Source organism: Aquila chrysaetos, chromosome 24, assembly GCF_900496995.4.
Source record: "Aquila chrysaetos chrysaetos chromosome 24, bAquChr1.4, whole genome shotgun sequence".
Classification (NCBI taxonomy): domain Eukaryota; kingdom Metazoa; phylum Chordata; class Aves; order Accipitriformes; family Accipitridae; genus Aquila; species Aquila chrysaetos.
The window spans coordinates 18,996,900-19,022,063 of record NC_044027.1 but is presented as its reverse complement, the minus strand read 5'-3'; the positions used below and the strand labels follow the sequence as shown (position 1 = coordinate 19,022,063).

The following is a 25,164-nucleotide window of genomic DNA, read 5'->3' as shown; positions in this document are numbered from 1 at the left end:
GGAGTAATACTGGTTCATTTAGATCCTGTTGCTGCCTTCATTTTGCTACAGTTTAAACACAAAAAACCAGAGTGGAGCTAAAAAGTAAAAATACACGCCTCTCCTGGCAGCGACCTGGAGGTTAATCAGGTCTGAGCTTTCAGAGACCCAAAGCATATTCTAAGCTTGCTGTAGGTTTATTATGAGTCACTATGGGGTGAAGAAAAACACACCTACCTTTGCACAGAAGTAAAGGCTACACAGCAGGGCTCTGACGACGCAGGGTGCGCTGCCCCAGGCTTCTGGAGCAGCCCGCTGCTACTGCCCTGGGTCTGCGAGTCCTTTCCCACCAGGAGATAACCCCACCCTTAAGACAGGGACAGACTCAGACCAAGGGTGAATCTTTGTTTCTCCAGAGACACAGTAAGCAGCTCAGCGTGTGGGGCCTGCCCCTTCTGACCCGCCTGCTTCGTTTGTTTATTTTCCTGTTGCACAAATGCTGCTGAGCAAAACTGCACTCATCTTTTTCTGAAGGTGTGCAGTTTAACTAGTTCCACTGCAGCAAGGTGACTAGGCAGTATAACTGTTCCTGTTCTGAAAGTATATTAGACCTTCCTAAATAGCATCTGGAAAATACACAGAGCAAATAATTTATATTAGAAGTAACAGCAGTGTTATTACTAATAAATAAATAAAAGCAATAGCAAGCTCACCAAACTGAAGTTAGGTCATTTCTTTCTTTACCAGTACTATGTCCAACTTCTTTCCAAACCATAGCCAGGGTGGGATCACCACTTGCTCCTTCAACTTTTCCTCAGTATTAGAGGGAAAGTGATCTTACACACAAAATACTGTTTTGTCTCCCCATGGTTTGGGTTTTTTTTTCTGTTTTCCAAAATTTTCATTCTTCATCTTAGATCAGCAGTTGCCTGTGTGCAGAAGACCTGTTCTTAAGTGGACAAACCTGATCAGTAGTTTTGTACTCTTCCCTTTGCTTAGAATTACAGAAAAATTTACAGCTACAGTAAAATAAAATAAATCCAAAAGCAAAACAGAATAACATCTTCTTCTGGTGGTAATTAGCTATGGTGGGCAGATTCACACCCTGCTTATTAATAGTATTTTGGAGAGTAAAAAGCAGACACTGTTTTCTAAAATATTTCTCATTGATAGTTGTAGTAATTATCCTGAAATGCTAATGATTTTAGACGTTATTTGGCCTGCTCCGCTGCATTTCTTTCCACAGGCTCTGCCACATTATGCTAAAGAAGAAACAGCACACTCGACAGCTAAAACAGTAACAAAAGGGAAGCCTCAAAATAAATATCCTTTTTAGGGCAATGTGGAAAACAAATGCTGTCTCACTACAACACAAACTCTGTTTTTTTGTTAAAGGTCACTATATTAGTAAACTAAATTCCAGTCTTCTGTATGGACAAGCCCAAACCTGTCTGTCCCGAGAGGTACGGGTCTTGAAATACCTCCTCCTCCCCTCCTCACACAAGCAAGTACCACTTGATATTCAAACATTAAATCTCTTGCTAAGGTCCATTCTGTGGTCATGCTGCTTAGTGCAACTCCTGACTGTGAGACAGCCTGCTCTGTGCAGATGGCAGACACTACAGCTATGAACAGACGGGGAATAAAAAACCATCCAGCCTGCTAACATCAACCTTGTTGCAAAGTCTGATCAAAGAAAGTGATCAGTTTTTCTACATATAAACATCTTCCTTTCAAGAAAGTTAATACTGTCACTGGCAACTCAGTCTCAGGAAGGCACTTAAAATATTCCTATGGTTAGTCTAGTCTTAGGAAAGGATGTAGTGGAAATGGCCAATATAGCAGAGTGGTACTTATTTTCTGGTAACATAATGCTAACTCTGGCCTAGCTATGGAAGGACAGCAGCAGCTCCAGGAAATACCTCCCATCAGTCAGTCACCTGTCTTAGCTTTGCAGAGAAGGCACAGGCACATGTTTTTTGAAACCACCACATTATTCACATTATTTCTTAATACAGTGGTTTAATTCCCATTAATTAGACCTGCCTTCTTACTTATTTGCATGGTGCCATTTACGTTGAGTGCATGGCAGCGAGTTACTGCAGCTATGAGCCCCTGCGTGACTGAGGGAGAGGCAGAAGTGGTAAGGTGGAGCAGTGCACAGATGGCCCGGCCCTCTCTCTTGCTGGTGACACACAGCAGCACATAGTTAGCAGGTCTCTCTCTGTACCCTCCCTCTGCTGCCACAGCCACTGCTTGCTTCCTCTCTTCCACTGGCCCCTCCACAACTTTTTTTTTTCCCCTCCCAGACTTTACTGCTCTTTCTGGCTGACCAATTTTACACACATCTTTTATGGGATGAGCTGCGATAACCAAGCTCGTTCAAGCAGTTGATCCTTCTTGTCAAGTAACAGCAGGCAGTCGCCTGTAGCCTATGAAGTAGCTTAAAGGTGTACAGACCTGTCCTACAAAAACACATCTCAAGACCTCAGACAGAGATGCTGCAGCAGTTCCATGATTATTAAAGGATGACACGGCACCTGTTGTGTGACCCCAGTTCTTATATCAGCCGCTCAGTTGGTGGCATCTTGATTACGTTCCACATTTCCACTCGAGCCCCATCCTTTTCTTGACGGCTTGGGCTGTAGGTTCCCTGAGTTGCTCTCCTCCTCTTCATGGCAATCGCTGTGACTGCAACAACTGCAAGGAGAAGGGCAGCCCCTGCAGCCCCGACTGCTCCCACAACGGAGGAGTTGCTAAGATGCGCCCACAGTGGCTGCTGCGGTAGAACAGGGTGTTACTCAGAGCTTCCACGTGGACAGTGCTGCATTTCACATCCCTCATCCCAGTACCCCAACAACGCCTCTCTCTAAGCTGCACTGTGCTGACAGCAGTGCTAGACAGGAGCTCCCCTCCCTTTCACTGCCCCCTCCATGTCACACAAGAGTCCAGGGAATACAGAAGCAGCCTGGTGACCCTGTCCCTGCTCATCTCTTCCCCCCCCGCCATGCAAGTCTTAAGTTCAGCATTTGGCAACAGGTACTGCTGATAGCTCCAGCACTGGCCACCAAATCCACACAGTTCTGACTGCACCTTTCCTGTGCGGTACCCATGGGAATGTCTAACAGAGATCACTTCATAACACGTTGATTTGTACAATGATTTCAGTAATTCCTGACAATTCCCTGTAACACTGTGGCTGTCACAGGGCAGGAGGTCACAGCTGCTGTTGCTGTTGAAGATGGCCTGTGAAAACCTCATACACCTGAGCTGAAAAAAGCTTTGAGTGTTTTTCAGTTGTTGACAAAAACAGAACAGTATATACAAACCAATCATAAATACCTTCTATACAACACTCTTTAAAAGTATATATAGATCTTAATCGGTAAATTAGTGCCTCATTTAACCCTGCCTTTTAAAGCAGATTTAACTATGCCATTGCTGCCTGAAAGGTGGAATGGAACCAGAGCAACTTCAAAGCAGGTGCACCTCAACAGCTCCTGCTGAGGTGAACATATAGGGCAGTCCACAGGGCAGGAAAGAAGGGCATAAGGAGGCTCACTCTGAGCCAGTGGTGTGCAATTGACTCAATTAACTGAAACCAGCCAGAACAGCTATTGCATATGCAGTCTGCCTTGTACTTCTAAGTCCATATCTTCATTACCATGCCTTAAGGAAACTGAGATAGGGTGGATCTGCTGCTGCAAGTGCTGGAAAAAGATCAAGGTCAAAGCAGACCTTGCAGGTGCATCTCCTTGTCATGGCAGTGCCTATATTAACCGCTCTTCAGGTGGCACCTTTAGGACACTGTCCATCTCCAACCGAGCTCCTGCCACTTCTTGCTGGCTCGGACTGTAGGTTCCCTCTGATTGGCGCCTCTTCCTTGCAGTGAGAATCATGAATATGAGACCAATACTGAGTAGCAGTAAAGAGCCACAGGCTACAGGGACAGCTACTTCAATTAGTGGGGAGGGGAAGAGAGCACCTGGAGTCCCTTTCTGTAAAAGAAATTAATGGAGAAACAATGAAACTCCAGTGGTTACAATAACTTAACTCGAAGAACCCAAAATGGTCAGATTGGAGGGAACAAGTTTTTTAGAAAAGCAAAAAAAAAGCAGAAGGTTTGTACCTGAATGGAAAAGGACAAGCAAGGAACAAGTACAGGGCTTGAGGGCACCTGTACAGAGAACACTCATGTTCATTCTTAATAACCTCTCAGCAAAACACGTTCAAACTTATTTTTTAAAATGGACTATTCTTAATACAAGGAACAGGCAGTAACACATTCTGAATTTTTCTTTCCAGTTCAAAACTAGTGACACTCATCAACGACACTCTTTAACTGGCAGCTTTGGTGAAGCTGATCTCAACAGGGCAGAGTTATAAACAGATCGACCGGTGGAACAGTTAATACCATTACAATAATTCATGCAGGGCACATGGACAGAATTATCACAAGGAAGAAAAGAGGGGATTTACTGAGCTGAGCAGCTAACCGGCATGGAGATAGCAAAACTAAATGCAGACAATTTATGGGACCAGTCCTGGAGCTGCAAAATTGCTACAAAGTGAGCTGTCCCTTGCACACCACTTGCTAATGAAGATAATGCAGAGCTGTTCATTACAGTTAGAACAGCAGTAGCTAAGAGTCTGAGCAACACTTCAGACACTATTAGACAAGGTGAAACTGTCCAAATAATATCACATGTTCCATGTTTTCCTCTCTGCTTATGGTTTTTCACAGCAGGACAGCCCCTTAAGATTTAAATGCCAGTATATTCAGCATCCACAGTGGAAATCTTTTAAGGGGCCTCCTTACCAATATCAGACTAAAATATGTAGGTGTCACTAGGAAAGATCCAACCAGTGTTGGAAAAAAAAAAAAATTTGTAAGTATAAAGTTAATGCAGAGTAATGTGACTTTTCAGTAACCCCAGAAAATTTCCCTGAGCAGGGGAACGATACTAAAAAAAAAAACAGTTCAATGCCACCTCTGATGGCAGGGTAGAGAATTTATTTCACTGTTAAACTACCCATCACAAGATGACTATATGCAGACTTGTGATTCAGCACTTCCTTGAAGATCTTGGGACAGGGAGGTGTAGTAAGTTTCAGGTTTAACAGCTAACAAACCTCAAAGCCAGAGGAAAGACTAGGATACAAAACCAAGAACTGACATACCTTGCAGGAACTTTATGAAATCCTAGGGCAAAAGATTTTAAATAATTTAAATAGCAGATGTTGAGTACTAGATCCATTGAATTCGTAGCTCAAAACTTTTACATTACAAAGGCACATACTTTAATGTCCACACTATACAAAAATGCTATAGAACAGACTTGAAGACAACTTGCAGCAGGAAGGGGAGGATGTTAAAAAGGTCAATACATGGATGGGAGATGGAGACAATAAAAGGCCCAAGTACTGAGGAGAGAAAAGAGCTGAATAAGTATTCTTTGGATTCTGGTGGAATTAAGGATGGTATGGAACACTACAACAAAGAACTAAAAAAATTGTGGAATTTTTGTCATTAAAGAAAGCTTTAAAATTGCAATAAGCCTAAAAATAGGAAATATTTCTTATTGCTAACAATAGTGTCTGCCACCTTACAGATAAAAACAAAAGAATTCAAGCTTGATTATTTACAGCTTTTGGACGCCAGGCAGTCTATGCTAATGTCACAAAGCAACACAGCACAGAATGAATATTCCCAGAGTACCTGGAAGTCCTTCTTCCATTTTCAAATGACTAAATTTCAAGTCGATTCTCTGGGCCTGCCAAAACTCGAGCGATGTGCTAGAGGTTAGTTCTAGTTTTGCACAGCATGCACGTTAGTCGCACAGTACCAACACTACAGGAGTTTTTAGCAGTCCACCCTTCTGCTTGCTGCATGCTTTTTAGTTGCTGCTGTTGGTGGGAAGGATAAAGAGCACGAGAGAGCAGCTAACAGCCCTTTGCTTCTACAGCTATTGTTAATAGCAAACACAGCCAACAGCCATACCTTGTCCTCCTCCCTGCCCCCCACCACAAGCCCTGGCCTTTTAAGAGGGAGAAGGCAGACAGTTCTGCAAAAAGTAATGGGGATGATGAAAATGAATACAAGGAATCTACAAGAATTGTCCTGGGACAGAGGAGACGGAGATGCCTGAAGGAGTCTATGCATGCAAACTGGAAACGGCAAGAGTGACCTCATGGCACATGCATTACAGAACCCTTAGTAACAGCAACAGCAGCAAACCCCACCTTGGCGCACAGCCTTTTCCATGCAGTATGGGTTAGTACATTCCCAGGTTACCAGACAAGCCACCTGTCCATGCAATAGCTTTACAGAGAAAAAGCAAGTGTATGATTTTACAGCTCCCACACAGGAAGCAGTTCAGCCTCAAACAGCAATGCTTTGCTTACGCAGAAAAGGAAAAGCATCACTGAGACTGCCCATCCACCAGGCCCATCGGGTCAGAAGCAGATTCAGCAGATAAAGGATGCTACTTTTTTTACTGGTGCTTGAATCACTTTTAGCCTGACTTCATCTGACTTCCCTTCTCCAAAAACATCCATTTCTACCCAGATGATCTTTGGAAAGAGAAGGTGCTTTGTAACTCTCTCATCCAAGATAAAACACCAGCAGAAATTCCATTCTCCAGGAAACTGCAGAGGCGATATTACTTATATCTCCTTTCTACAGGTCCAACTGCAGTAGTTTGATTACTGTCAAAGGAGTCATAAAATCTAAGGCAAGTTGCAGAGACAGCCCTGAAAACCACATGGCAGCCCATGCAGATACTGAAAAGTATTTGCTGCAGTTGCTTATACACTAGAGACTAACAACAGCACTGCACAGGAAAAATAATTTCCCACTTCAGGTTTCTTTGGTACCAGCTGATTTCCTAAGTGTGCTTACCAGTGCGCTTTAGCCAGGACACATGTGCAACACGTAGGCAGTCTCACCAGTACCCCGGTACCCAAGGACTCTGCTAAGCCTACTTCTGCTGCTCCTCACAATGCACAGATTGGAAGAATAGACAGGAGCTTCCATGAGCAAAGGGAAGTGCTTACGTTAATGTCACAGCGCTCTCCCGTGTAGCTGGCACTGCACAAGCACTCGTATTTGTTCTCAGAGTCTTGACACGTACCTCCATTCTGGCAAGGGTTTGGATCACACTTGTTTATATTAATTTGACAACTGGAAAGGAAAAGTGTATTAAAATTAAATGAAATTTCTCACACATGTTCTTGTGTCATAGAACACAAGATCATACAGTCTACAAAAGCCTCATTTATGTGAAAAGTTCCTGTTGGATCTTTTTCAGGTGCTTTCTCCAGGGTCCAACAACATGAAATTTTTACCCATTCATACCAATCCTCCTTTTGTCATTTCTGTATGACTGAAGCCAGTATGGGTCTCTAGCACAGTTAATGAATTCTCATGAGGCACAAGAACTACTTGGAAGCAGTTCACGCTGCAAAAATTGGTATTGTCAGCAGGATCATATCAAGCCTGCCTTTTCTAAAAATAACTGCTAGTTTACAGTTCTGGAGCAGTTGTTTGAATGACAAAAGGATATAGAAGAGGATGAAGCATTTGAACCTGCTCAGCTATCCCACTGACGTAAGAATCAGAGCACTAGCTCCTTTGCAAGCATCAGAAAATTAACACTTACTTCCTTCCAGTGAAACCTGGCTTGCAAGTGCAGTTGGCTCCCCAGCTCTCACTGATGCACTTGCCACCATTCAGACAGGTGAAGTTCTTACCACATTGCTCAGGTGGGAATGGCCATCTGGGAAAAGCAAGAGACAGCCTTGAAAGCGATCAGTTTTTGGGGAAGGTAAAACTGCAGTCAGACTCAGTGGAGGCTGGGCTGGCGAGGGTCATAAGCACAGTCATTGGTATTTCTAGGAAGGAGTTTGACACAAGTGGAGAAGGAAATAGTCTCAGAAATTATCCACAATATCAAAGCATTACTTTGAGCATGCCCAGAGAATACACGGGAGCTGTATCAGTACTAGGACTTTTCTCACATAGTTGCCTATTCTTGCTGATGAAAATAGAGACAGGATACTGTTGGAATACCAAACTGCAGCACAGCTAGGCCACAAAAAGGGTAATGCAAGTACTAGATAACTGTCTACGCTAGAATTAAGTAATAACAGGAAATTCGACCTGGGTAGATTAGCTGACTGAAGCTTGGCCATGTAAGTATTTATCTCAATGTTCAATTTGAACAGGCACAAGTAGATGGAAGTCTAAGTAACATATTGATTCCTACTTCCTTTACCGATATGAGACATACCTTTGTGACTAAAATACGCTGGATTTTTTCCAAACTAATACAAATGCTATGAATATAGACCTTACAAAAAAACCAACCCAACCCAGCCCTCCTGACTCCATACTGATTTCCCACCAAATTTTACAAGAGGTCCATGAAGGGATAATGAAACGTGCGCTGCTAAGCAGTACAGGCAGTAAGGTGATGGGTAAAGAAACTTGTTTCTCCCAGTACGCATTTGATAAGGAGCAGGATACACAAATAGACAATTTTTTAATCAATACACAGAAACAATGCCACAAAATACAACCAAGGCCTTGGCTGGAGGAACGCTGTTAATCAGTCTAGGAGTTCATATGTATTTTTATCTAATATTATAAGAAAATATTTGTCAGGGTAAGGCTTGTTTTTGCAGTGGTAGCAGCAATGGGCACCTTCATTAGCACTGGCAGCTTTCTGCTCACAGGCAGGCTGCATATCTCTTTAAAGTTGGCTGTGTACCACTAGTAGCAAAAATAACGGTAGTTAGGAACTTCTGCTACAGGTAATCTCTATAAATCCAGCGTCAAAGTGTTATCAAAAACAGCATTCTCAGCAGAGATTAGATTGTCCCTTTTCTGTACTCTGCCCAGGAAGCCATCTGCACTGGGACCATTTCTGTCACTCCAGGACATTCAGTGCACCTGAAACTGTAGAATACAGCCTGCTCCAGGGGCTGGGAGGCTCCTTTCATTTCATAAGCAGGCCAGTGGCGGTTTTTTTTGTTTGTTTGTTCTGTTTTGTTTTGTCAAAATCAATACAGGAATATGCCAGAGGGGAGTCAAATCCTGGAGAAGATGGATTTCTTGGGGAATGCAAGAGGGAAGTGTCAACAGGCTACAGTACCTGCACTTGAAACAGCTCTGAAATATAGCATGGGGATAACCCACATAAAAAGGAAGGTTCCTTATCCTGTATGAGGCTGAGCACCTTTCAGTGAGGATTTGGACCTGGACAGCACCTTCCAATTCACAGCAGAATTTAGGTGCTTTACCTACCAGACAGCTGCAATGAAAAATTTTCCCAAAGTAAAAGTCCAATTTATCTGGGGGCTCCTCTGACCCCTGCGTCAAACCAAGCAAGGCACTTACTCGCATCGAGGTCCCGAATACTGAGGAGGGCACTTGCAGGAGTAGCCATAAACCCCATCAACGCAAGTAGCTCCATTTAGGCACTGGTGCCGCACACAGTCATCAACATTGATGTCGCACTTCTTCCCAATGAATCCTCGGAAGCATTCACACTGAAAATCTGCTACTGCATCGACACAGTCCCCATGAACACATGGGCTTGACTGGCAGTCATCGATGTTAGATTCACACAGCCGCCCCCCCCAGCCAGCACTGCAGGCACAGCTGAAGGAATTGAACAAGTCCTCACAGGTGCCAGCATTGAGGCAAGGGCTGGAAGCGCAAACGTCAGCCCCAGTGCAGCCCAGCTGGATGGTCCTTCTGCTGGACTGCTGGAACTGTTCTGGCTGGGGGTACGAGAGATGGGCAGTGAATGGCAGGTAGATCCCCCCTATCTTCACTTGTCCTAGGCAGCCAGTGAAATTTTCAGCTAGAACAATCAGTGCATTGTTCTTTAGGAAGTCCAAGTTCCCAGCATTTCCCTGTAGAGTCATATTAACAGACCCATCCAAACGAACCAGCCATCTGGAAGAAAGCGCAGATGGCTCTTCCATAGACACAGAGATGGTGTGCCAGGCACCATCCGTGACGGACTTCTGACTCAGGAAGCTGACACCTTCGATGCTATTCCCACTCCTGATATCAATAAGCAGGGAGGAGTTCTTAATGGCTATCTGGAGGAAATCCACTTCTTCCACAGCCTGAAGCAAAACAGCATCTTCATCCCTGGTTCTGAAATCTATGTGGAGGCTGCTCAGAGTTCTAGTCACTGATGTATTGGTGGTAAATTCAACAGCAGCATAACTATTAAATGTTGCATTAGCCAGACCTATAAATAAAGGGGTAGAGCATAAGGGATTTGAAAGACAGTAGGTGTCATGTTTGAGACAGACCAACGGCAAACTCCTGGCAGGTTCTCTCCCTTAAGAATCATGTAAGCTTAGTGTGAGTAGGATTACAGGCCTAGCTGCTGGCATCCTTAAAGCTCTTCCTGTTTACAGTTGCACCTCTAATAATAATATCCAGCTCTTGTGTAGCAATTTTTACTCATCAGTCTCACAACACTGCACAAAAATAAAACTATTCCCCTTTTACTGCTAGAAAAACTAGAACATAAATCAGGAAAGTAATACATCCAAACCTGCTGAGGCAGCCAGTGGCAGAGCTGGCAACACCCCAACATCCTGAGTTCCAGGACACTTTCTAGTCACTAGACAACACTCCCTCCACATCAGGGCATCATTAGCTAAATAGTTTTCCTCATTCTCCATGGTTCTGTCTTAGGAGAAAATTAAGACACATTTGCAATACTTAATTGGGTCCTACTTGGTGAAATAATCTGAGACACTAGAAATGGCCGAACTTTACAGAGAGCAGGATGGTCCTTGTGCTGCAATGGTAATGAATTAGGCAATCACTCCACAAAAGTGGATAGGTTCCTCCCTGATCAGGTCAAACTAAGAGAAGAAAACACCTCTGAGTACCATCTTTGCTCTATCACAACCTGGTGGTAAGTCCATGGAGTGCATGCTGCCTGCAAGAGTGTGTACCTGGGCATCATTCCATTTCCTTTTTGCAGCATGCGTTTATATTTATTGCAACAGTACAAAGTAGGAATACTGATTATAGACAGTGGACATGAGGGATTTTACCAACACATATGCAGGACAACAGTACTTACACACATATCCTGCTAGAACATCTATACAGGTGGTAGCTTCAGGACATGGGTCACTTTCACACCAGACTCTCTCTTCACAAAATTTCCCAGTGAAATTTGCTGGACAGCTGCAATGGAAATCATTCCAAGTGACAATGCATCTGCCACCATTCTGACATGGTTCAGACTGAAAAACAAAATAGCAGAATTTAGGAGCAGCGTAATTCATCTTTGGATCCAAGAGAATTTGGTAGAAGGAAATGTGACAACAAAGATTAGTATGAGCAGCGCTGGAATCAAGAAAGAAGGTTAGTTAAAATAGTGACTCAACAGCAGTGAAGGAAGCACAAGGGTCTCTGTACAAGAAATTCCTGAGACCCTACCTCTCCCCGTAAGCACTGGTGAACAGAAACTCCCCAGGCAGAGCTCCATCAATTCGGAAAAGAACAAAGCACAGAAGCAAAGGTGAGAAACAGATGAAACAGGCTGCAGTGCTCCTGAAAACCTCACAAAGTTCTGTCACTAGAAGGACACACCTAATACCAGAGGCATGACAATACTTTATAGCACCATAAGCAAGAAGGGCAAAATTAGAAAGTATGGCCTCCCCATCTTCATGTGTGGCATAAAGGAGAGACAGCATCTGATCTAAAGGCACCATGGAGACAGTTCCTTGAACTGTTGCTGCTGAAGCAACAAATTCCTGGGGGAACAGGTTGTTGTGCAATGGAAACAAGATGAACGGAGGAGCTGAAAAGGTTACTGGTTAGAGGGTGGAGTCTGGAAAGCATGTGGGCTTGGCAAAATGGAGGTTGGCAGCACAAGAGCAGGACTGCCCAAGTTCTACAAACTACAAAAACTACAGAGGAGCTAGAGGAAACTTGGTGCTTAAATTGTATGTAGTATATTGAGCGAAGTAGGAGCGTATGGGACAATGTGTCCTTCAATACTTAAAAAACTTCTCATCTTCCCAATATCAGCAACAGTCCAACTGTTCTGTAATCACAGAACCATAATAAACAACTGCAAACATGTAGAGACAAGCGAGAGACATCATACCTTGCAGGTGTTATCAGAGATGCAGCCATTCACAAGATTACCATTTTGAGTCCTATTGAGTTCCTGTGGCAGACTGTAGTTCTCAACCTGAAAAAACTGTATTTGGTGGCTGTTCAGTTGGATGTCTTGCAAACAGCCTTTAAAATAGCCTCCCCACAGATCAGCGCTGTCTGGGTTAGGATGTCCACCAATATACACTTCATAACCAGCTAAAAGAGGTCTTGCTACGAGCTGTCCCAGCTCCAAGTATGTGTCTGATTGGTGAGCACCCACAATTCCTCCTTGAAAAGACAAGGCTACCAAATGTCTTCTCCCATCAACTAAATTTTCTGGAAACGTCACAGTATCTGTAGATACCATCTCTATCTTCAGCTTGCCATTCTTCAAGTATATGGTGAGACAGGGGTCAGTTTCATTGCCGATTTGCAATAGCAAACCGTTAGGTTTCCGACTACGAATGAAAAAGGAGATGTTGAAGTTTGCACCAAGGCTATCAGAAAGGGAGAAAGAGGCAAAGCTGGTGGAGTTCTCTAGGCCAAATGTTGCTGCTGGGTGCTCTAGAACGGAAAAGAAATGCACATCAGCTTGATGACAAGGGGAATGCAGCTGGCACAAGGATATTCTAAGCTGTAACTCCTTATGAATAGGGCAAGACCTTTCTTCCCAACATTTTTGACATGCATCAGGGTAATTACGCTCTCTCCCCACACAGGTCTCTGAAATTAAGAAGTGAGTGAATGTGTCCTTGCTCTCTCTGGAGGCATGAATTCAAGCACCTAAGTAGCAGAGAGGGAAATACAGGTCTAGCAAAGTCCTTGCCACCTATCAGATTTACTCAAGGACTTTTAAGCTACAAAGTTGCTTTTAAAGTTTGTAAATTTGGAAATAGCAGAACAACTTTGTACTTGCCATGTTTAGGGCTCAGGAGTGAAACAAAAAAATGGAACAATACTAATATATGCCTTGCAGGAACAAAAAAATGCAAATAGATATGATTTTAACTCAAAATTGTCAGAGCTTCCTTAACACTGTGTTTTATGTATAAAGCAATACATGCCTATTCATCCTCAACTCAGAAGCTCAAGATCAACTTTTCACAGTAAAACTACTTCCCTGCCCTCCTGCACTCACATAGATCTGATACAAAGATGAAGTCAGAGCCTCTGGCTCAACAAGGAATAACATCTGCACCACAGAACTGACAATCATTCCTGCAAAAGCAAGTGACAGAAAAGGGATCAATGAGAATTTTATTTACAGAGGGTTTTGCTTTAGTTTTCTCACTGGTCAAGTAGAAAATACCACTTCCAGAGCTAGCATCAATGCTTATCTAGTATCTTTGAAGCACCAACTGACAGAGGAGCTGGCAGATGTAAATCACGTGGCACTTACCATATGAGCAAGCTGGGCCTCCATAAGGCCTTGAACAGTCGCACCTGAAGGTTGCCCAAAGGTCCACACACAGTCCCCCATGAAAGCAGGGCTGGGAGAGGCACCACTCTGTCCGGTCACAGCCCAGCTTCACTGGGGAGGACTCGCCCACAGGCAGATCCATCGGGAGCACAGCTTCAGCATCTACCTGAAAGTCTTCCAGGCAGCCGACAAAGCCTTGCTGGCTCTGTGTGTTGTTGGCCATTGGATCCTCAGCACCTCCAACGTACATGTTCAGGAAGGCATGCGGGATCAAAGCAGTGCCTTGTGGGAGAGGAGAGCTCTGCAGGCAGACACCTGCATCACAAGAGTCATGCCAGAGCTTTAGCTGCACAGTGCTGTGCAGAACAACTTCAACTTTATGCCACTGGCCGTCATCAACTCTCAGCCCCTCCAGGGCCAGTGTGTACCCAGCATCCTCCCTCTTCAGTCCTGCATGCAGAATGCCATCAAAGAGCTCCAGGAACAAGTATTCAGCTTCATGGCCTCGGTAAAAAAGGATAGCGCTGGGCAAGGTGGTTCGGAACCGGAGGGACACGCTGGCAAGCTGATCTCCTGCTACGTCCCTCCTGCTCTGATTGTTCACGGGCAGCTCAATGAGGAGATACCCTCTGGAAGCAAAGGAAAATGTTGTTGGTGTTGAGCATGTGGCATCATAGAAACCAGGCTGGCACTGGCACAGGTGGCCGTGGCTCTCAGCTTGGTAGGTTGGGATGCACAAGGCCTCATTTTGGCAGTCATGCGTCTGGCACCCAGTGAGCTTGACAGAGCAGTTCTTCCCTCCCCATATAATGCCATCCTGGCTAGGGACACAGTGGCAGGTATAGTCAGCAATGCCATCCTCACAGACAGCTCCATTCTTGCAGGGACCCTCCTCACACTCATTGATGTTAACAGCACATTCCACACCTGCGAAAGAGATTTAGAAACGGAATCTCACTGCAGGGGATTGCGACTCCCTTCCCCAGAGCAAGCCTGCCAGGCACAGACCGCCCTCCCCCGCACTGCCGCTCTCTAAGCCATTCTCTTCAGGAAACCACCAAAGGGCCAAGAGCTGCCAGCAAGAAGTCCTGCTCACTACAGAGCGACCTACCACTAACATAAGAGCAAGAAAAACATATTTCTGTGCTGTCCTCCCAGGTGCTGCAAAGAAGGTGCTATTTATAGATCTTTGGCCAGTCAGCCTACATCATCCAACAGACTACTGTCCTCTCCCAGACAACCTCAAACACCACAGGTAATCAACATGCAGAGGATATTAAAGGGACAAAACAGCACAGACAAGGATTTTATGCATCTTTCATAATAGATGTGGTACGTTGAAACTCAATTTAAGTCTACAGTTCTGACCGGAGCATGTTCCAGGCACCATTGCTGCAGACAGCATTAAAATGGGAAGTTATTGGAAAGCCTCAGTTAAGAAAATTCAAATTCCCAGGTGACCCTCCAGTTGTAAAACACTCACAAAACTCAATTCATTACCAAACAACAAACAAAACGTGCTCCACAGGCATTTTGCTATACTTGCACTAAGCTGATCTCAGTTCTGTCCAGTCCTGCAGAAGCGAACTGGGTAAAAAGTACTGCATTGCAGCTCGTCTGTCTCTTCGAGGGACATGTATCCCAACAGGGCTCAAGTAAATTACAAGACATTACACTCAAATCTAGTTAATGAAAATCTGCTGTCATTTTCCTGAGCATCTCCAGACTGATAGAAGAGCCCTTCTGAACCAGTTCACTTTATCTAGCCCATAACATTGGTTTTCACTAATCTTCAGAGACAGTCACACAGATAAACCAAGCATGGATTATCCCAATCTAATAGCATTACACGCTGAATCTAGCTAGCAAGCACAACGAGGACAGCAGAAAGAAATAGAAGGAATTCACACACAAAGGAGGGGAATCAAAACACAAAAGACATTTGTAAAGAAAAGCCACTGGACAGAATGTGCATGTCAAAGAGATTAGAGAGTTGCCTGAGGGAAAGAGATGAGGGGAGATGGGGCTTTAGGAGCACTGGAGCTGGACTTGATGTGCGATAAAAAAAACTTAGCAAAGATACAGGCTTCTTGAATATATGCGTTGATGGTTTGTCCCCACTCATGCCCCAGCAACACCTCACAGGCAGTCTTGCACAAATGTCTAGTACCCTGCTGTCTAACCAAATTGCTTTACTCTTTTCAGACCCAGTGTTTATTTGCTGTTACCAGTGCCATCTCTGCAGATAGGCGAAGACTCAGCACCAGCTTCCAGCTCCAAAATGTCGGTTTGTGTCAGTGTAGGGACATAACACGTATGGAGCTCTGAGAAGCACTGAAAAAGAAATGGAAGGCTCTGGTAATTCTGCACTTGCCAGCTATGCTAGAGTGGTTCTGTAGGCAACATTACCTCGGATTCCTCTAGGACATAGCTCTCTACTGATGTAAACTAGAAGAGAACTGCTCTGTGTACTGCCTGTGGAAAAGCACTGCATTTGGGCAATAATATCTGCCTTGAAGAAGAGCTCAGCTGATGGACGGATTCAGAGTTGCTAATACTACCTCAGCACAGCCTTTTTTCTCCAGCTATTTATGCTGGGATTGCTCAGCACCCAGAAACTGGAGTGTGATCTTACCTGTAAAGGAAGCACCAAGGATAGAACTAAGATTTCAGCACAAAGCTATGGCCACACCTGAAGGAAATGTGTTGGAATAAATAGAATATAATGGACATCTCTGGGCTTGGAGAATCTCAGTCTGGGAGTCGATTGGAAGAATTCAACTGGAATTAAGAAAAATCAGTAGAGCAGTAGGACTGTATGGAGTGGGTTTTCCGAGTTATCAGTGGATTGGAGGGCTCTCAAAACTGTAAGAGGCAAGTTTGCAGTCAGATTTAAGGGGAGAGGTTGTTGAATGGCATCAGAAAGCTAGGTTTGGTATAGTCCCAAATCCTTGAGATGCTGCTCATTTCAGATCAGAGCTGTTGGTATTTACCAGGGCAACGAGGAGAAGATATCATTGGTTTGGATAACAAAAGGAGAGATGCCGTGAATTTTTGCATTTCTGAGAAGGCTGGGAGGCAGGGTCGAGAGCCCCATTTTCTGGTATCACATTCCTAGCCTGACCACGTCTCCTCCGGCCAGTGTGCTCTCTCCATTGAGCAGCAGCAGGAACACCTGCCTAGGCTGTTTCCCAGCCTCCCAGCTGACACCTGTGGGGTGAGTGCTTCACACCAGGTGGCAAATTAGTCCCTACGGTGAGTGCACAACCCCAGGCTGGTGGCTAATTAAACACCAAGCTTTCCCATGGGATGCAGCTGGTTTGATTTCTTAGATTATTTGTTTGAAATGGGTGAAAAGAATAAGCTGGCACTTCGGGTCTTTACACACTGCTGTCTAACCTCACAGCTTACAAACAGGCAAAGGACACATTCAGCAGCAGAAAGAGAGGAGGGCATCTCTTCCTGGAGGACCCAAAACCACACACATCATCTTTATCACTGTTTCTGCCAGCAAACAGCCACCCTTCACAGGACTAAAGCAGGAGAAGGAAAGGGCCTCTAAAATAACACCTAATGTATTCTTGCCCTCCTAGAAGCCAGTGCAGTGCCAGATTTGAATTTGGGGCAGTTTTAAAAACAAATATAACAGAGGAGACTATACAAGAGTTCTAAAAATCTGGCTAACAACAATTTTTTCCTGGAAGCCAATCTCACCCCTTGCTGAACAGTTAACCAGTGCTACATCACTAACTCCTTCTATGCCTTACAGTGACCATAGCCTCCATCAGCCAGCTGTCTTGCCCTCTCTCCTCCTCCATTAACACCAATGATTTTTGTCAACTGTGTTTGAACATCTCCAGTTTGTCAAATTCTTCAGTTACACCAAAACAAGGCAGAAGTTTCTGTTGCATATTGCTTCCTAGATGCTAATTTCAGTGCAGCAGAAGGGTCTGTTGGCTGCAGATGACAGTGTAAATGAAGAAGGGGATGCCAGAAAAATAAAGGAACTTTTCCCTACTTCAGAAAAAAAATAAGATTTTTGCCATAGGCCGTTACAGTATCCAGAAGTACAGATAATTTCCTAGATATCCATTATTCCAGTCTTCTCCAAGACATGGACAGCTGTGTCTTTGCAAACCCACTGGAAAGTGGATATTAAGTAGTTAGAAACTAATTCGTTTCTCCAAGAGAAGCTTAGGCATCCCTTTTCAGGTACACTTAAAAAAATAAATAAATAAAAGGAGGGGACAACTCCATTTGACAAAAACAGGCCACTCTTACGTAGTCTCCCCTGTTCCCTCTAAATTTCTTAGCTCAAATGTTTACTATTATTTGAACTACCAATAGTAAAAGTGATGTTGCTAATCTGATTCACTACATCATTAGGAGACTTTAAAATGTTTAATGAGTTTCTTATCTAGTTAAAGACTAACGAACACAAACCAGTGGAACTTGTTATCTGAAAATGAGACAAGTGTTATTTAAAAGGCTGCTATCTGGAGACAAGTATTTTCAAACATTCCAGTTAATGTAGCAGTGTTTAAGCAAACAGTCCCAAGCTAACAACCTACAGGGGTTGGGTCAGAAACAGACACTCAGAAGTCACTGAGCTTTAACAGCCTGCAGTATTTTAAAATACAAATCTATTCACTAGATTTTTAAAGTGTTACCGATGTGGTGAGAACAGTCTTGTTTCATAGAAGCAAGTGTTACTAAAATCCATACAGCTCGCCATTCCCTGAATGAAGGTAACGATTTACTGACTGCTGTTAATAAGCAAAGATTCATGTATACAGTGTAAGAATCATATACTTCAACAGATACATAATATGTTAAAAGAATAAGCACACATAAAGAGAGATATTCTAATTTAGCTGTCATATACCAAAAAAAACCTGATGGACGAGGTCTATTCATGGTCCCAATCTCGAAACATGCGAGTTCAGTGGGACTTCCCGGCCAACACTGGCTTGCCCTCTCCTGTAAGACAGCTGAATTCCTAGCAACCTTTCCCTGGTGCATCCTAATTAGGGCTTGCATTATTATTATCAAAAGGAAAAAGGAGGGGAGGGAGAGAGGGGGGAGAGAGAGAATTAGCCACAACAAAGGGACCCCGACACAATTATATTTGCACAATTACTGCCATTTCCATGGCAACACACTGCTTTGACCTCTCTCCTACCGTGCACTACTACTCAAGGAGACAGTGGGGGAGGAGATGGAGAAGTGCATAGGCCAGCAAAGGGTTTGTCCTCCAAGTTGAAACAAAAACTACTTCTCAATAAAGGAGTTTTAAATCATTAAAGGAAAAAGGAAAATTGCAAAAACATCTGTAAAAAGCAGAACTAACGTTTCACAGAACTAACAGGGAGACATCTGTGTGTTTACACAGTACACCTGAGTACAAAACAAGGACCCATGCCTCAGAACATCCCAGATTTGATTACTGCACAGACCAAGGCAGAATTGTAGCAAAGATGCACACGGAGCATGCTGACAGCTCCGCATTCATCTTGCAGCAACAAGGAAATTCCTTGCCCTAAAGTTTCCAAAACAAAACTTTAGGTCTCTTCAAAATAAAAACATTCTTCCTTTCTAGTCAATTCTTGTTCCTTCTCATGCCTCCAGCTACCACTAATCACACAACCAGCTCCCTGCCCTGGGCAGGCACGCAAACATTCAGGACACATTGCAATTACCGTATAGATCTCATTACCTGCTAGCAGAAAAATTCCCTTCAGGATCACGCCAATCAGCACAGATTTCATGGCCGACTCCTTGTGGACATTTGTGACAGTAAAGGGAAAAAAAATGGGGGTGAATGGGGGGGGAGGAATGACAGAAAAGGCTGGACTGAAACGGCAGAATGTGTGTAAGCGCTCCCTGATGCCAGTCAGACAAAAAGGGATTGGAGATGAAACTAGCCAATATAGAAGAGACCTGCGCTGTAGTGAGATCTAATCCAGCCCTGCTCTAAACCTCCCCAGCTGGCCTCTGTCAGTGCTGACATGAAGAATGTGTACTCACAGTGTATTCTCACTCAGTGCATTACAGTAATACCCTGCAGTATCCACAGCATTAGCTCCAACAGTAAAAAGTTGAGAAACAATCTCTTGCCCTTGCCACCTCTCTGGTGAATCTGCCAAATTCCATGAATAAGGCCAAAATTTGGATTTTTGGTTTTATAGGCTAAGCCAAAAACCTGCATTTCCATCAGTGTGTAATATCCAAACCATACAAATAAGGAGAGTTCCAAATGCAGAGTGCAACCTGGACCCTGCTATACATTCAATACTGACTTAATCAAGGACCAGCACTTCATGTGGTTTCCTTCTTCTATGTGCCCTATTCTGTGCATTTGTGAGCACGAGCATTTCCACTCCACAATATTCACGAAGAAAAGTCTCGAGTTTTAACTACCGTGATCTGTTTCTCTGAAGTCAAACTGAATGGAAGGAAATTCCCTGCATTATGCTGACTGTACTGGAAACATGGGACTGCAGAATCAAAACTCTCTTTCCTCATTAATAACCTTATAAAATTAGCTGTTGCAATCTCATTTTTTTACTCTATAGTGCTGGGTTGGGTTGTTTGGTTTTTGTTTTGTTTTGTGTTGGTTTTGGTTTCTTTTTTTTAAAGTGGTTACTTTCATATTGTGAAGTTCCTGGAGGCAGAATTGTACTTTCATGTTGTAAGGAACCCAGTGAAGGTTCTTATTTCTGTGAAGAAACGTTATCTGGGAGCTTTTTCCCAAACCTGCAGTCTCTGTTAGTATCAATGTCATGTCCAAGCAAACAAAAACTCCCACATGTCAGAGTCTGGAATCTGCATTAGCAGTATCACTTTAAGATATTAAAAGAAAGCATTACAACAACTCTTGTAGCTATTTTACTTTCTTCATTTCACTCAATCCAAACATGCCAGTTGATTTTACAGATATTTTAAGTGGGAGGGATATGGTGTTTGTTTGGAGTCAAAACTGCTCAGATAGTCACGAGTCCTATGCACACATAGACCTATCCTAGCACAGATTTTAAATACTGTCTATATTAGCTAGTACAACCCTTCTGTTACTGTTCAAGAGAAAACAAACAGGTAGCTTGTGCCCATTCAACCGCCTACTGCAACAATAAAGTATAACAGCTATGAAGACTGGAAAACGTTAAATCCCTTTAAAAACATCCATATTTTGATTTATACACACACATATATATTTACATACACACACACACAGAGTCTATCTGTATACTGCTGATCAGAAATATATTGTACCCAAATCCATGTAGCATAAGTCAGCATAGATTCTGATGCCCTACTAGTCATTACATCTTTTCAAATTCATAACATGAAATATTGCTAATTAGAAACTGTGATTGCTTCTTTTCCCAGGATCAGTTTAAGGATATATACAGACTAGGGTTCTCTTAGAGAGACAGAATGAGAATGAAGAAATACAAAGTCATGACAATTCTAAATAGTACATATATATATATGTATACACAAGATAAAATAATTAAATAAGACCTCTTATAAGCCAAAATGGTGGATCACTGAACATCTGTCTCAAACTATACACCACTGAGGAGTAACTGCTTAGGTTCTTTGAAGCTGGAGTATTCTAAAGAAATTAAAAGGATCAGATGATTCATTTTCTAGAGGTTTTAATTCCCCATTCTTACACACTGGCAATCATGCAAGTTACAAGATTCAGTCATGGGGTTTAAATTCAGAGAATTATTTTGTTCCTAATCGTTTGTAAAACTTCTTGGAGGATGCCAAGATAAAAAATACTAAATATGTCAGAGGGTTCTTAGCAGGAAAATGTCACAAAATGGAGAGTGAACTTTGGATAGAAATTTCCAAATTACACACATGTTCTTTAGATAGAGATTAGCAACTTCCTCACTGTGTTGGTAAATGAGTCCCAGAAATGTAGGAATTTCTTTCCAGGCTTCAGAGACACCCATCCTAGTCTCAAGAGCTAGCCTTCCCGGGGGAAAAGAAAGACGGGGGAAAAGGGAACTTTGTCCTGCCTGAAGTATACATGGCAGTTCACATACTGCAAGCGGTGGCCTCCTGGCAAGCAAATCCATTATCACTGAAAATAATAAACATTGCTGATGATAAGCATTTTATGTGAAAATCAACACACTGAATCTAGTCTAATATCTGACATCTTGAAGTCATCTCTCCTGGTAGACACCATTAGAAGACAGCCATCTCGCCATACCTACTCACAGGAGAATTCTTCTGTCTCTCTGGGACACTGCTCTGCCCAAGTACTTGCCTGGCTTGATTCTAAAGATGACATTAAGCTGGGCTTCACCCATTTTGTTTAGTAAGGAAGTCAAATTTAATTCATCAGAGTTGCTCCACCACTAATAATCCTCTCAAAAGTCTTTAACCATGGTGAACTAGCATATCTCAGGCTGTCCATAGTCAGAAAATCTATGCAAAGAGCTAGTTCAAAACAGAATGTGCAGTCACAAGCATCACAATCTCAGAAGACACTTTTGATCAAAACTCACCTGACACCTAGACACAAGCAGGATCTAGACTGAAGCATACACTTGTAGCATTCTGATCAGATGACAGGGAAGTCAAAAGGTCTGATTAACCATGGAACTATGGTCCAGAAGGGAGATGCAGTGTGGAATGGAAGGGAAGCAGGGGGGTCTCATGAAGTGTCCCCTAGCTCCCTTCAGCTATATTTACCAAAAGGGATTCTGTTGAAGGGGTAACAGTCCTCTAATCTCTTTACTATCTTAACCTTTTAGCTGCCCTTTCTGTAGAGGCTACATCTCTAAAGCAAATCTGACATCAAGAAATACCTGCACAAAAAAAATTAAATCTATCTAAAGGTGGTTAGAAGGAAGAAGCATCTCCCATTTATTTCATGACCCACGACCCAGGAATTCAAGCCTATTTGATCTGGGCTAGTACTCCTAAGAGTAACCATTTATAGCTAACTACACAGAAGGTATCCTACTTCTTTAAGAACAACTGACAGACATTATGGCTGAACAAAGTAAAATGGTCAATAAGCACTCCAATTATATTAAAACACATTCACAATCACAATCCCTCCCGAATTTACCACATCACCTTCTGATTCTCGTGAAAGTAGAAGCATTCCTGAGCCATGTGCAAAAAAGCTCAGAATTTTACGATGATCACAAGGTGCCACTGCCAAGGGATGTCTGCAATTGAAAGGATGATGCTCTTCCACTCATTCAGGCTGACCAATGCCACAGCACTGTGTTTTAGGACACTGCCTCTCTAAAGGCAACTTTAGCAGGAGTTGAAATATGAGTGGGAACGCTCAGGCCATTTAAAAGTTTTTAAAAAGTGAATGAGCCAAATTCAACTTAAGTGATTACAGTCTTGCAGGTTAAAAATTGATTCCCATTCCAAATGGAGGTACCTGTCTTTTACGTGATGGACTGAAACTATTCCTATGAATAAAGAATTCGTTTTCATTTTTTTTCCCCTAAAAGACAGACTTTTCCTACTATGCTTTTTCTTTTGACCACAATTTACATCATTTCCAAGACCACGCAAGATTCATTCTCCTTCTCACTTCATTTAGTACCCATGCAATCTTTTGATTCATACTTCTTACATCCTCTTAGGGTACATCCTCTACTAAAGCACAAACTGATGCACTGACCAGACTCTTCAGGACCTGTTACGTAGTTCTCTCAGGAATGAGGCACCACTTTTGCAACAACTACATTTCAGAGAGAGCTGGCTCATCTCCCTGCACTGCTGTAGCCTGAGACAGCACTGAGGCAGTTAATTTGCAAAGAAAGAATTTCTCCTGACTCGCATTGTTATCCCAACACTCCCCAAATTCCTCAGACTGAAGAAAAAAAAATACAGCAAGAACCCCCTGCCGCCCCAAGAAAGCATTCTTCATCAGAGTAGCAAGTTCACTTTAATCAGCGGAGGCAGCTTAAACCCAAGTTCATGGCAGATCTAAGCTGCCACAGAAATGTGTTTTGAACAGAAACATTATGGGAAGCTTCACAAAGTTGTTCTGTGATCCTAATATGAAGTAATAAGCTGTTTACCCAGCATGACTGTACTGGGATTAATTGACAAAGGAGGGGAGATTAATTGCTATTATTTCCCTGTCAGCTTCACTCCTCCACATGCACTCACTGATCTCAGACTGCTCCCAGCCTTTCACTGCGTTAATGTGTCAGAACTACCTCAGCTGAGACAAAGTCCTTTACCAAAAGCAATATCCAGAAGAGCAACCTGCTTCTAATCCCCTTCAAGTACTAATGAACCCAAATTTGATGCAACAGAATGAACTCTAGCACTCCTTTGCCCATCATCCTGTGTTTCTGTCAGCTTTTCTGCCCATAAGCACACTAAGAATTGGAAAGGATTAAACAGATCTGCAGTTTGGCAAAGCACAATGAAATTCTGAACTCTGTGAGGGTGCTGGGGCACTGAAGGAGGAAAAGGGAACAGGGCACATATGTGCGTGGGAATTCTGACAAGTAGGATAAACTTTAAACCATCTCTTTGGACAAGATCTCAGTTCATGAGTACAGCATCATAACTACCCAAGAAAATAGCAATAAAGAGTTTAGATAAAAGCCTATTTTCAAAGACCTCACCTACAAAAGCAAATTTTTCTTCGCTTAGCCTAAATTAGGAATCCAAAGCAAATGAGGTAGGCCAGAAAACCCCACAAAGAATTCAGCCCAGTTACAGAAGGTGTTAACTAGGAGTTGACTTGAATTCTGGGAGTGAAAGTACCTGTGTAATGAGACTTCCCAGGAAAGAGCTGGACAGAGTTACACCAACATAGCTCAACCACTATGATCACAGAGGGAAAACAGAAAACTTTCCCATGCAGTAAAGGCCTAAGACACGTCTCTGGAATGCTGCTACCTGCTGTTGCAAGGAGTTAAAGGTACAAGGTTTTCTTCTGGCTTCAATTTTTTCTTTTTCCCACGAGATGGCAGCCTAGTAACACTGTGGAAAGGTTACATCCACCTCAAAAATACATAATTACAAGATTGTGCTGGGGACCACCTTTCCTATAAACTACTTTTTGGTGTTAAATTGCTCAAAACAGAGAGTACACATGGAATTTAAAGATGCAGAAGACTGAGAACGAATATTTTAAACTACGATGAGGTTTAGTATCAGTTAGCAGTGTACCTTCCCAACAGAGTTGATGTGCAATATTCACCATCCCCTAGTTTCTCAGCTAGAAAACTGAGACCCATTAGGGTCAGGCAGGGCATTTGTGTAAGAATCCAAACTCCCCATTCCCTTGTAAACAGAGAAGGTTTCATTTGCTCACATCACAAAGACCTTTTGACCTCCTAACATAGCAGATTACTGCCTTCAACCAAAATTGCTGGCTCTTATCAACCAGGGGTGTTAGGGAATGGAGATGTTTTACAGATGTTTTATGTGCTGGTGATCCAATCTGCTATAGTTAGTAGCCTGTGACAAGTAGAATGTTAAGCACCCCTTTTTTTATTTGAAGGCTGGTTTTGTTCACCTTCATAGTATGTGTATAAAAGAAACCCCACAGTTCTCCCAGTGAACTTTCACTCCAGGATACAGATCCCCTAGATATTCTGAT

The 25,164-nt window shown here is 43.0% G+C and overlaps 1 protein-coding gene across 14 annotated transcripts in view; it reads right to left on the bottom strand.

The window, feature by feature from the left end:
- Window positions 1–964: 964 nt before the first annotated feature.
- The window catches only part of CRB2 (crumbs cell polarity complex component 2), a 74,785-nt gene continuing 50,585 nt past the window's right edge, over window positions 965–25,164 (bottom strand). For 12 of the 14 annotated variants that reach the window (XM_030001044.2, XM_030001041.2, XM_030001047.2 and 9 more), the window contains 7 exons: window positions 13,530–14,477; window positions 12,138–12,694; window positions 11,100–11,265; window positions 9,380–10,247; window positions 7,641–7,757; window positions 7,036–7,162; window positions 2,535–3,977 (listed from right to left, as the gene is read on the bottom strand). In XM_030001044.2, coding sequence (XP_029856904.1) covers window positions 3,750–3,977; window positions 7,036–7,162; window positions 7,641–7,757; window positions 9,380–10,247; window positions 11,100–11,265; window positions 12,138–12,694; window positions 13,530–14,477 — 3,011 coding nt within the window. In that variant the 3' untranslated portion in view covers window positions 2,535–3,749. Of the gene's footprint in view, window positions 3,978–7,035; window positions 7,163–7,640; window positions 7,758–9,379; window positions 10,248–11,099; window positions 11,266–12,137; window positions 12,695–13,529; window positions 14,478–25,164 lie in introns of all 14 variants that reach the window. The other 2 variants (XM_030001039.2, XM_030001040.2) reach the window with 2 other exon arrangements.